This window comes from Vespula pensylvanica, chromosome 12, assembly GCF_014466175.1.
Source record: "Vespula pensylvanica isolate Volc-1 chromosome 12, ASM1446617v1, whole genome shotgun sequence".
NCBI classification, from domain to species: Eukaryota; Metazoa; Arthropoda; class Insecta; order Hymenoptera; family Vespidae; genus Vespula; species Vespula pensylvanica.
In genome coordinates this window covers 4132130-4142945 of record NC_057696.1, presented here as the reverse complement: position 1 = coordinate 4142945, position 10816 = coordinate 4132130, and the positions used below count along the sequence as shown (strand labels likewise).

The window sequence follows — 10816 nt, the reverse complement described above, 5'->3', positions numbered from 1 at the left end:
ATATATATATATATATATATATATATATATATATATATATCGAATATTTTCTGTCTGTCTATATAGCTTTTGAAATATTATTCTTTATGTTCTTTTCTATTTTTTTTTTATTTTTTTTGTTTGTACAAATTACTTGATTCCACAAACCAGTCTTCTTTTTGTTCTCTATGTTTTTCTTTCACGCATACACATCCATACATTCTCTCTCTCTCTTTCTCTCTCTCTCTCTCTCTCTCTCTCTCTCTCTCTCTCTCTCTCTCTTGTGGCTATTTATATGCACGTACATAACCGCATATTTCCGTCATGGACCACCGAACGGCATGCATAAGTTATCAGTCTCTAGGATTAATCTTTAAATTCGCGTTGGGGGGTATCGTCGAGCGATCCTGCGTGAAATTTTTTTTACATACCATTCTAATTCCCTCGACACTGACCGACCGACCGATCGACCGGTTGGTTCACTGGTCCAGAACCTCCAGAAAAAAAATGATGAAAAAATAAAAAAAAAAAAAAAGAAATAAAAAAAAGAAGAGATTCTTCTACCACCCGATATAGGAAAGAAGAAATTTCATAAAAAAAATATCAGGATTCGTCTGTGCACCTACGTCCGTTTTCAAAGTATATAGATATCGTATTATTGTACGTATTATTGTTCTTTGCGTGCTTGGATTCTTTTTCGTATTTTTCTTGTTTTCTTTTCTTTTTCCTTCTTTTTTTCTTCTTCTTCTTCTTCTTCTTCTTCTTCTTTTTTATTATTCTTCGTAATCCTATTATTTTCTTTACGACGAGATGGTCAAAGAACTTGGAGAAAACGTTTTATGAAAGTTTAAAAACTCTGTTGCGTTCTCGGTATTAACCGTGAAGAACACAAGACTACTATCTAATTCAAGAAGGTAACGCATATAAGTAGCTCGTTTAAATACAATGGAAATTTACCGTAAAGCCAAAGGGAAAACGAGATCGCTGATCCACAATTGATTTAGACAAGAGTTCTATGCCTGACGCGAACGTCAAGACACTTATAGATCTTCAAACGTGGCGAAACATCCAGCTGTTTTCGAATTAGCAAAGTTTTTTTCTTCTTCTTTTTCTTTTTATCCTTTTTTTTTTTTGCTTTTTTTTTTTTTGCGACGACATGTGTTACTGATTGGCAGAAGCTCGACAAAAGCACGACAGTTTGCAGATACCAAAACTTTTTTAGTTTCCCTTCTTTTTACTCTTCTTTTTTTTTTGTGTTTTTTTATTTTTCTTTTTTTTTTTATTTCTTCGTCCTTGGTCTCTTAGTAATAATATTAATAGAAAGATGATATCACTATAGAGAAATCAATTTCGTAATATCTCTAAGCCACATTTAGTGATATTTTTTACGTATTAATATATATATATATATATATATATATATATATATATATATATAAAAGAAAAAAAAAAGTCACGGTCATTGCTTAATTAAACATACGGAATTTACCTTCGCAACGTTAAGAAAAACTTAAGAGAAACTTTGTAAAAGTTAGTAATTTTTATTATAAATAGCTTCATCTCTACCCGCGATCATATATATCCTCGGAAAAGAAAACTTATACCATTTAACATTATAAAATACGTAGGCTAAAACGCAAAGAGGTCAGAGCGTTCGTTTATTAAAAGCTTTGTTGTTTTAAAAGTTCATTACTTATCTAGATGCTATCGGGATATATATATATATGTATATATATATATGCGTGTGTGCGTACAAGTGTGTACATGTACGTACTATGTACAAATGTTTAGGTGAATGAGCGAGTAGGTGGATGGGTTTGGTTACGCGTGGGCGTATAAGAAGAAACGTTTAATAAAACTTACATTACACAAATTAGAAGAAAAGGAAAGGAAAGATAAATATTAACTGTCTCGCGTATTAGAGCTACGTTTTAATAACCGCAAGATAACGATTAAAGCAAACGAACTTGCAATTTCTATCGAAATCACTTTAAGATCGAAATTATAACATTAAAATATTTTTTTTTTTTTTTTTTTTTTTTTTTTTAATTCATTGCTATTTTCTCATTTCTTTCTCATTTTTTTTCTTTTTCTTTTTTTCTTCTTCTTCTTCTTCTTCTTCTTCTTCTTATCGACGATCAAACACGTTTTTTTTCGCTTAAATCATACAACTCTAGAGCTACATTTTATTAATAATCACAATATGGCGATTAAAGCAAACAAACATGCAATTTCGATCGAAATCGCTTGAAGATCGATGTATTCTATCATCAAGATGTATTTCCAAACTTATATTTTTATAATTATTTTCTCTATTCGTCTCGTTTCTTTTTCTTCTTTCTTTTTCCTTTCGATCGACAATCATATTCGTTGAAATCGTCGAGATCATACTGAAGCTACATTTCAATAATCACAAGCAATGAATAAAGCAAAGATGCAATTCGAATAGAAGTCATTTTAAAACAAAGTTTATACCATCCGAAATATTTGTCTGATCTATTGCTACGATTACCTTTGTTTTTCTTTCTTTCTTTCTTTCTTTCTTTCTTTCTTTCTTTCTTTCTTTCTTTCTTAATCGCACTTTTTTTTCTCGCGATTGAAATCATATCAGAGTTAGTTACACTTTAATAATCACAACATAAAGAATAAAGGCAAACATGCAATTTAAATGGAAGTCGCTAAGATCGAATTTATATACTATGAAAAAAGATTTCTCCGACCTTACTACTGCTAAAAAGATATATTTTCTTTCCTCAATTTTTTTTTTCTTTATTTTATTTTATTTTATTTTATTTTATTTTATTTTATTTTTTCCTTCCTTCTTAATCGACAACCGCAGACTTTCTCGCCACAGTGAAATCCCTCTGATTGCTTATTCTCGGTGTAACACACGGTGCGCGACGAAACCGCATTGCTGACGACGCGCTTTTGCTCTTTCACGCGTGGCTCGTTCGTGGCATTTAATTACAAAAGAAGCTGCCTGGATGAACGAGGAGGATTCGAGGGTATTCGAGGGGTGATGGAGAGAGGTGTAAACGGGGGTAGTCGACAGGAAGAGTGGGGGTGGGTTTGAGAAAGGCGCTTGGAAGAGAGAGCTTGGCTTGGCCCATTAGGAAATGAGGTATTCCGTTCGTAACGAAACGCGACGACAAGAACGAGACATCGTGTAGCTTCGTATAATTTTTGTTTCTTCTGTTTCTGCTTCTGCTTCTGCTTCTTCTTCTCCTTCTACTTTTTTTCTTTTTTTCTATTTTCTGTTTTCTGTTTTTTCTGCTGCTTCTTCTCTTCTATCCTTTTCCTTCTCCTTCTTCTTTTCTCTTTTTCTCTTTTTCCCTTTTCCTTTCCCTTCTTTTCTTTTTTTTTTTTTCACTCGTTTATTATATTCCTTTCCCTTGTCTCTACTCGCGCTTTCTCTCACACATAGAAATACATTTTCTTCTCTCTACTAAAACTCTACTATCGCCGCACGCTCGTTTTACTGCAAATTACTTGGAATTCCGATACCCGACGAATGGATGATGAAGTCGCATGAAAAATGACCGGACGCCTACTTTCCTTTTTTTTTTTTTTTTTTGTTTTGTTTCGTTTCGTTTCTTTTTGCTTTTGCTTAACATCTATCTGATCCTAGTGTTTTGGGAAACAATAGTCGCGTTCTTCCTTCTCTCGTCAAAGACGACATTTTCTACGTCGGGATTTTTTTGATCATCGATCGTCGAATATAAATCAATTATCTATTTTTTCTTTTTCTTTTTCTTTTTTTTTTTTTTTTTTGTATACACAGACACACAATGATATTTAAATTATCGATTAATATTAAACATTACCATGAAAAAATAGACTTCATTTGTACGACGTCGTCGAAAAACTTGGATAGAATTCTTCGACGTAAGTGCGTGTTGTCTTAAGCGTATAAATTTCTGCTCCATTAACGCCATTTACCTAATCATTTTCGCACCAACGGAGCGAAGAATTTTTCACTATCGTATTCGGGCCTTGTCATCGTCCTCCTCGTCCTCGTCCTCGTCCTCGTCCTCGTCCTTGTTGTTAATTTCCAAAGTATCCCTTCGTATTATCCCTATACTCTAGATTATCGAACTTAATGAAATAACAGAAAATTACGTTCGTAAATAAAATATAAAGATGCTTACATGCCATTAACAAATGTTTTCTATAATGAGAAAAAGAAGTACACGTTAATTCGTTGTGGACATTGATTAATGATTATCCTTTGCGAAAGAATAAAATGATAACGTATTATTCTTTTGCCATTCCTATTTTCGATGAAAAATGAATGGAGCATACTTGAACGGGTTCGTATAACGTGATAAAGGATCTTCTACGATCCACGCTTTTATGTCACGTTTAGATAAAGAATTATTGTAATAATTCACTTTTACGAATTGCTTCAGTCAATTCACCTAGATATTCCAGTTTGTAGCGAGGTTTCAGATCAAGAAGATAAATCACATCGCTTTTGATCAAGAAGTTTACTCGGTTGAAAGCTTACAGGATGTTATCCTATTTCATTTTCTTTCTTTCTTTCTTTCTTTCCTTCCTTCCTTCTTTCGTTTTTTTTCTTCGTCTCCTTTTTCTTTTACCATGATTTTTATTTTTTATTTATCCCTTCTTTATATTTCTTTTTTCCTTTTTCATTCATTTATCTTCCCTCACTTATTTAATTACAGAACAAGACGTGTCTTCGCGAGCTTCCTGAAAAAGAGAGAGAGAGAGGTAAAAAAATCTTTTAAACGAGGAATTTTTAAATCCTTTCCACGAAATTTCTAGATTTTTTGATCCGTTTTTTTTTTCTTTCTTTTTTTTTTTTTTTTTTTTTTTAATAACGAAAGAATCTTTATTTCCAGAAAAATTCACGCGGCACAAAAGTTTGATAGAATACGAAAGGAAAATGACAGGATACGCGGTTCGATGCTAATAATCGATCCGATCGGACGTAGTATCTGACAGTGGAACGATGACAATTATTGTCCGACGGGTTCACCAACAATTTATCATAGCGAAGCAACGTGTCGAAGTACGAATGGAACGTCGTTAATCTCGTGGACAATACTGAGGTATCTCTGCGTGGTCGATTTTGCGCCATTTTATACTTTCTAAATATAAGAAGAAAACAAGAACCGAAGAGAAACGGAAATATTTTTCAAAAGGAATAATAATCGATGGCGCTGGATTGTTGGTTGTTGCGTTGCTTTGCTTTGCTTTGAAAAAGTTCTGTTTGAAAGAGGAATACGATAAATAAGTCGGAATCGTGTAAAAAGGGAAAAATAAAAAATAAAAAAAAAAAAAAAGAAAAAAGAAAAGGAGAAAGTTCTTGTTTGAAAAGGGAATAAGATAAATAAGTTGGAATCGTTTAAAAGGAAGAAAAGAAAAAAAAAAAGACAAAAAATTAAAAAAATAGAAATAAAATAGAAGAAAAGAAAAGGAGAAAGGAAGAAAAATAAGTGGATGAAAAAGGAAAAAGAAATATATGTATATGATAGCAGGACAAAGGATTTTCCCTCTCTCTTTCTCTCTCTCTCTCTCTCTCTCTGTCTTTCTTCGAGGAATACGATGGGGGTATTGATTTTGGAAGGAACGTGTGTTCCTCCTCGCTCGCTAGGAGGGTTTGTAGAGTCTCCGGTCTCTGTGCTGTGGTAGGTTCGTAGGTCGAGGGGCTAAGTCGCGTTTCTTGCTCTTTTCACGGAACGGCATTTCTTGACGAGCGTTGGCGTTGGGCTATGGGGGAAGGATAGAAGCAGAGCTAGGGTGGAAAGAGAGAGCACCGCAATGCAGGCAAGGGCGTTGTCAGGGGCGACCCTAGCGACCGTGAGGCCTCATTCGCACCGAACCGAACGAACCAACCACGACCAACTGCGAATCGCAGTCGAAGAAATAATTGCCGACGAATGTAGTACTAATAAAACTTTTCCCTCGACCAAAGTCGACTTCGATCTGATGACTGTTCATTTCGTTTGGGTCATTCATCGCTCCTTTTCATACGTCTCAACAATCTTACGTAGAATTTCCGATCGTGAGCTAGACGAGGAAGAGAAGAGAATCAGTTTATTTCCTCAAATGAAAATATCGTTGTACCAACATCGATCTCTCTTTCTCTCTCGTACGATCTCTTTGGTATTCGTCATCGTTCCATCGTCGTCGTTATCCTCAGAAATGGGATTTTAATGTTCACTAAAAAATCCCATTTGGATTTGTCAAAATGTATTTATATCGGCGTATTATAGACTTATCAACAAATTTATAACGTCTAATAAAATTTGTCGACGGTTTTATAAAGACCGACGATATGTAAAAATAAACATTTTATTAACACCTGGTTGCATCTGTAGCGAAACGTTGCCAATTCGCTTCTCGCCTGACCTACGAGGCCAATTGTAACGAACCAATAATTATCTTACGAAAAAGAAAAAAAAAAAAAAAAGAAGAACATAATACCATATTGCTCATAATGATTGGTTTAATACGTCAGAGACAAAGTATGTACGTTATGTCGTCCGACGTAATCGAACTTGTATCACTTTTATTAGCGGAAAATAAAAAAAAAAAATAAAAAAAAAAAATAAAAATGTTTCCGCTAATAAACGCTACGGCCACGCACGCGGAGCTCACTATATCCCACGTTCTCGTATATCAACGCGTTAATTATATACAAATTTTTCCTCGATATTTGTTTCAGATCGATTTGAAGCCCCTTCGCGAAACAACGATACCACTGCCCGCCTCGAAGGTTACGGAAAAACGAAAAGCCGAGGAGGCCGATACCAGCAAGGACTTGAAAAAGGTGAATATTGTAATAATAACAAATTTATAAAATCCCTAACTCCCCACCACCACGTTCGACTAACTCTCCCACTCCAACCACTCGTTCACCCACCACCCCCTACCCCAAGTACAAGAATTAGACCAATCGAATTGGAAATCAACGCTATGATATCATCGTGTATAATAGCGAAAGACGCTTTGCTCTTGCGTAATAGCCTTAATGCTCGCATACCGTGCGAGACGAGGCTTTTGTAATGGGGTAACGGCTAGTAGCGAGCGCCAAAGCTTTCAGTAACGTCACTCGGGCAAACACTGGGCAAACACAAATCGTAGATACACGACATAGCCCAGATATCTCTATATACACGCCTACAACGTATAAAACAACGTTCGTATAAAACAACGACGAATTTCGTTAGATCCTAAAACAGAACAGAAATGAAAAAAAAAAAAAAAGAAAAGAAAGAAAGAAAATAGAGGAAAAGAACGAAAGGAAAATCGTACGCTTTTTCTCCGACACTTAAGCGGATCCTAAAATAAGAGTACATGGTCAAGTAATGAAGATCCCGTTGAGTCGATCCGATTTACTTTGGCCATCCTCTTTTTCTCTCTCTCTCTCTCTCTCTCTCTTTGAAAAGTACAGGTCCACGAATTTGTCCTGTTATAAAAGTGTACCTATTTTGGAGCGCGGCATTAGTGAGCCAGCAAAACTCGGTAGCAGCACGTGGATAGACGGTAAAACGTACGTAACAGGTTTGGAATGGATCGTGCAGAGAGATAAAGATGGAGAGAGAGAGAGAGAAAGAGAGAGAAAGAGAGAGAAGTGAACGTGTATTTTGGTCCGACTCTCGTCGATATTTGACGTACGTGGCAGCGGCGACGAGCGACGCTCGACGCCACGATGCCCGTCCTCATTAATCTGCGCCGCTGTCGTCATTAACGAAATAAACGCCCAAGAAAACGCTCACGCCCTCCTAACCGTGCACTATTGCCGCCGTGCTACACGCTGCTCTCGCTTTGAAATACGAGTTACGACCGTTATTAACGGCACTGCTGTTTTTTTTCCTCTTCTTTTCTTTCCTTTCTTTTTTCTTCTTTTTCTCATTTTTTGGAATCTTTAAATTGAGAGAGAAAGAAAGAGAAAGAAAATAAAACAGTGTCGATTTCGATGGATTTTGTCCAAACGAATCCATCCGTTTTTCCTTTTGGTCTTTTATCTTACAAGATTTAATTAAGTATTCTCAACCTTAAGATCTCTCTTTCTCTCTCTCTCTCTCTCTCTTTCTTCTTCTTCCTCTTTCTCTTTCTCTTTCTCTCTCTCTCTCTCTCTGTCTTTTTCTTCCCCTTTTCTCTAGTTCCAACGAAGTCGAGTACTAATTTGTAGACCAACCACCGACATTTACTTTTTTAACGTAACCGAGGAAGTTTCTACCAGCTCGGCTGCTAACTCGAGATCCCGTCGAAATTAATTGCTTAGGGTACTTGTTAAAGTCTTGAGGATGGTACGCTCTCGCTAAGGAGGGACCCGTTACGCTACCTCCTACCTGTCCGTTAATCGTTTCAAAGACGGGTTTATATAAAACTAGAGATGAACTTGACGCGACGTTCTCTATCTCTATCTCCATCTCTATCTCTATCTCTATCTCTCTCTCCGTGTATATTTATCTTTACTTCCCCGTTGAAGTAATTCGTGAAAGATGATGGTAATAAAAATAAAAGAGGATAAGATATACAGAGAGACAGAGACAGAGATAAAGAAAATGTAGTCGAGGACATGATACGATGCTTGAATCCTCGTTTCACGTCTTTCCAAATTGATTTAAAGCTGAAATCTCCGAAGCTTTAATCCGTTAAATCTCTACGTTTCAACGTATATCCTTTCTCCCTCAGCCACCCCTTCAGTTCCGCTACCAGTACCACTACCACTACCACTACCAACATCACCACCTCCTTCTACTCCTCCCATTGATATTTCTATCGGTTGCACAGCAACAGGCAACTACTACTGTACACCCGGGGACAGGTATAAAAAAAAAAAATACACTCAGATTTAAATTTGTATGCTCGCGAGATGATTTGTATGCCGATGATGTACCACCCTCAACCCTTCCCTCGTTCCTCACCAACCTCCATTCCACCCCTATTTATATATCTTCTCCGGTTCTCTGGAATGCGAGATCATAGTGCTCGAGACGAGAATTTACAAGATATGCACGCACAACGCACATACACATACACGCTGTTGCTCTCGCTTTTACTCTTACTCTTACTCTCTCTCTCTCTCTCTCTCGCTCTCGTTCTCACTCTCGTTCTTGTTCCATGAAATCCTCTTATTCGCGAAGTGCTTATATTATATAGATATAACGCACGGTAAGAAGAAGGGTATCAGTAACAGAAACGATTCAGAATGACATCAACAGCAACAGCAACAGCAACAGCAACAGCGTGGCGCGTGCAAGACGAGGAAAGCAAAAGCCCTCTCGAAGCTGTGAAAGCGGCGAGACAGAGTATAGGAGGAGCTCGATGTCAGCTGTATGAGTGAAAGAGAGAGAGAGAGTTCGAGGGTGGTGGAGGTCGAAAGGGAGGGAACTTTCATGGCCGGTCGATACAGCCGAAACTCCAGAACGTTGGAGTCGCCGAGTGGCGCGAAGATTCTTGCGCTCCGAAATCATCAAATCTTTCGTTCGAACGTTCATACGTTTCCTACGTTCGTTCGTGTTTATCTATCGAGAAGTCCGATGGAACTCGTCGGATATAGATACCCAACGGAAGCTGTAACTTATTTCGAGAAATAGGTTTGTTTGTTTGAAAAAGAAACAAAAAAGAAGGGAAAAAAGAAGAAGAAAAGAGAAAAAAATTCTACGGCAATTCTTACCTACTCGTTCGTTTTTTCTTTTTTTTTTTTTTCGTAGTAGTTTTCTCTCCTTTTTTTTTTTTTATCACAACGTTCGAACGGAATTAAGATTTTCAAGAGGATTGATCGCTTAATCGATTCGAAAAGATAGTTCGTAGATATTCTATTAGAATAGCTTTTCTAATTAATAAGTTTGTCAGTTGATTATTCGATTAGAATCAAGATTATTCCATGATTATCGAGAATTTTTTGATTTCTTTTTTTGTTTGTGTGTGTGTGTGTTTTTTTCTTTCTTTCGTTTCGTTTCGTTTCATTCGTTTTAATCCCCGACGAGTAGTTTATCTCGAGAAGGGAATCGTAAGATATTGTATTACTATTCTTATCGCATTTTTGTGTCTCGTAGCAGTGTCCGTTTCCCTTAGTCTATTCCTCCTTCTACTTCATCTGCTCATTTATTTGACCTCTCACGCATCACTATTCGGGTGCTTTCTGTTTCAGGCGAAATTGGAAACGAAAGCATTGAAAGCAAAGAGGCCAGGATTCACCGACGAGCGTTACAATGAGACCAGTTATTACGTGGAAAACGGTCAGTATCACTTTTATATAATTCCTTTCAGAAATCTTTTTTTCTAAATCTTCGAGAAGATTAGATGTATCATATAGATGTTATATCATATACGATCATAACGTGTCACTGTTTATTAACGACGTATTTGACGATTAAGCGTGCTCGTTGTTTATAAAAAAAATACAGAATAAAAAGAAAAGTAGAGAAAGTCAATACCATAAATGATAACCAATCGATAGATAACACCATACGAAATCTAACGATAGCTCGTAGAACTTAGAACTTAGACTATCTAACAATGTGTATATATATATATATCCTTCCATTTTTTCCCAAGATTAAAAGCCGACATTACGAACGTAACCCATCGAAAAGCCCTACGAGAGATCGAGAAACAAACGTTCGAGGATATAAACGTTCGACGTTTCAGCCACTTCAAGGGATAGAATTATCGACGTTTCTCGTCGATAGGGAGGGTGGGTGAAGGGGGAGGATCGATGATTCGATAGTTAGACTCGCTCGTACTGATGCTCATTATTGCGAGTTAAAGTTGCATCCACGATAACAGGATCGGCTGCTAACAGGTGCGGAAACAGAGAAAGAGCTAGAACGAGAATGGAGGATGCGCAAGACTACTA

The 10816-nt window shown here is 36.7% G+C and overlaps 1 protein-coding gene across 2 annotated transcripts in view; it reads left to right on the top strand.

Moving 5' to 3' along the window:
- Positions 1–10816, top strand: part of LOC122633629 (RNA pseudouridylate synthase domain-containing protein 2-like) — a 72275-nt gene that overhangs the window by 42761 nt on the left and 18698 nt on the right. For both annotated transcript variants that reach the window (XM_043821731.1, XM_043821732.1), the window contains exons 3-4: positions 6671–6775; positions 10109–10196. In XM_043821731.1, the coding sequence (XP_043677666.1) occupies positions 6671–6775; positions 10109–10196 (193 nt within the window). The remainder of the gene's footprint in view (positions 1–6670; positions 6776–10108; positions 10197–10816) is intronic.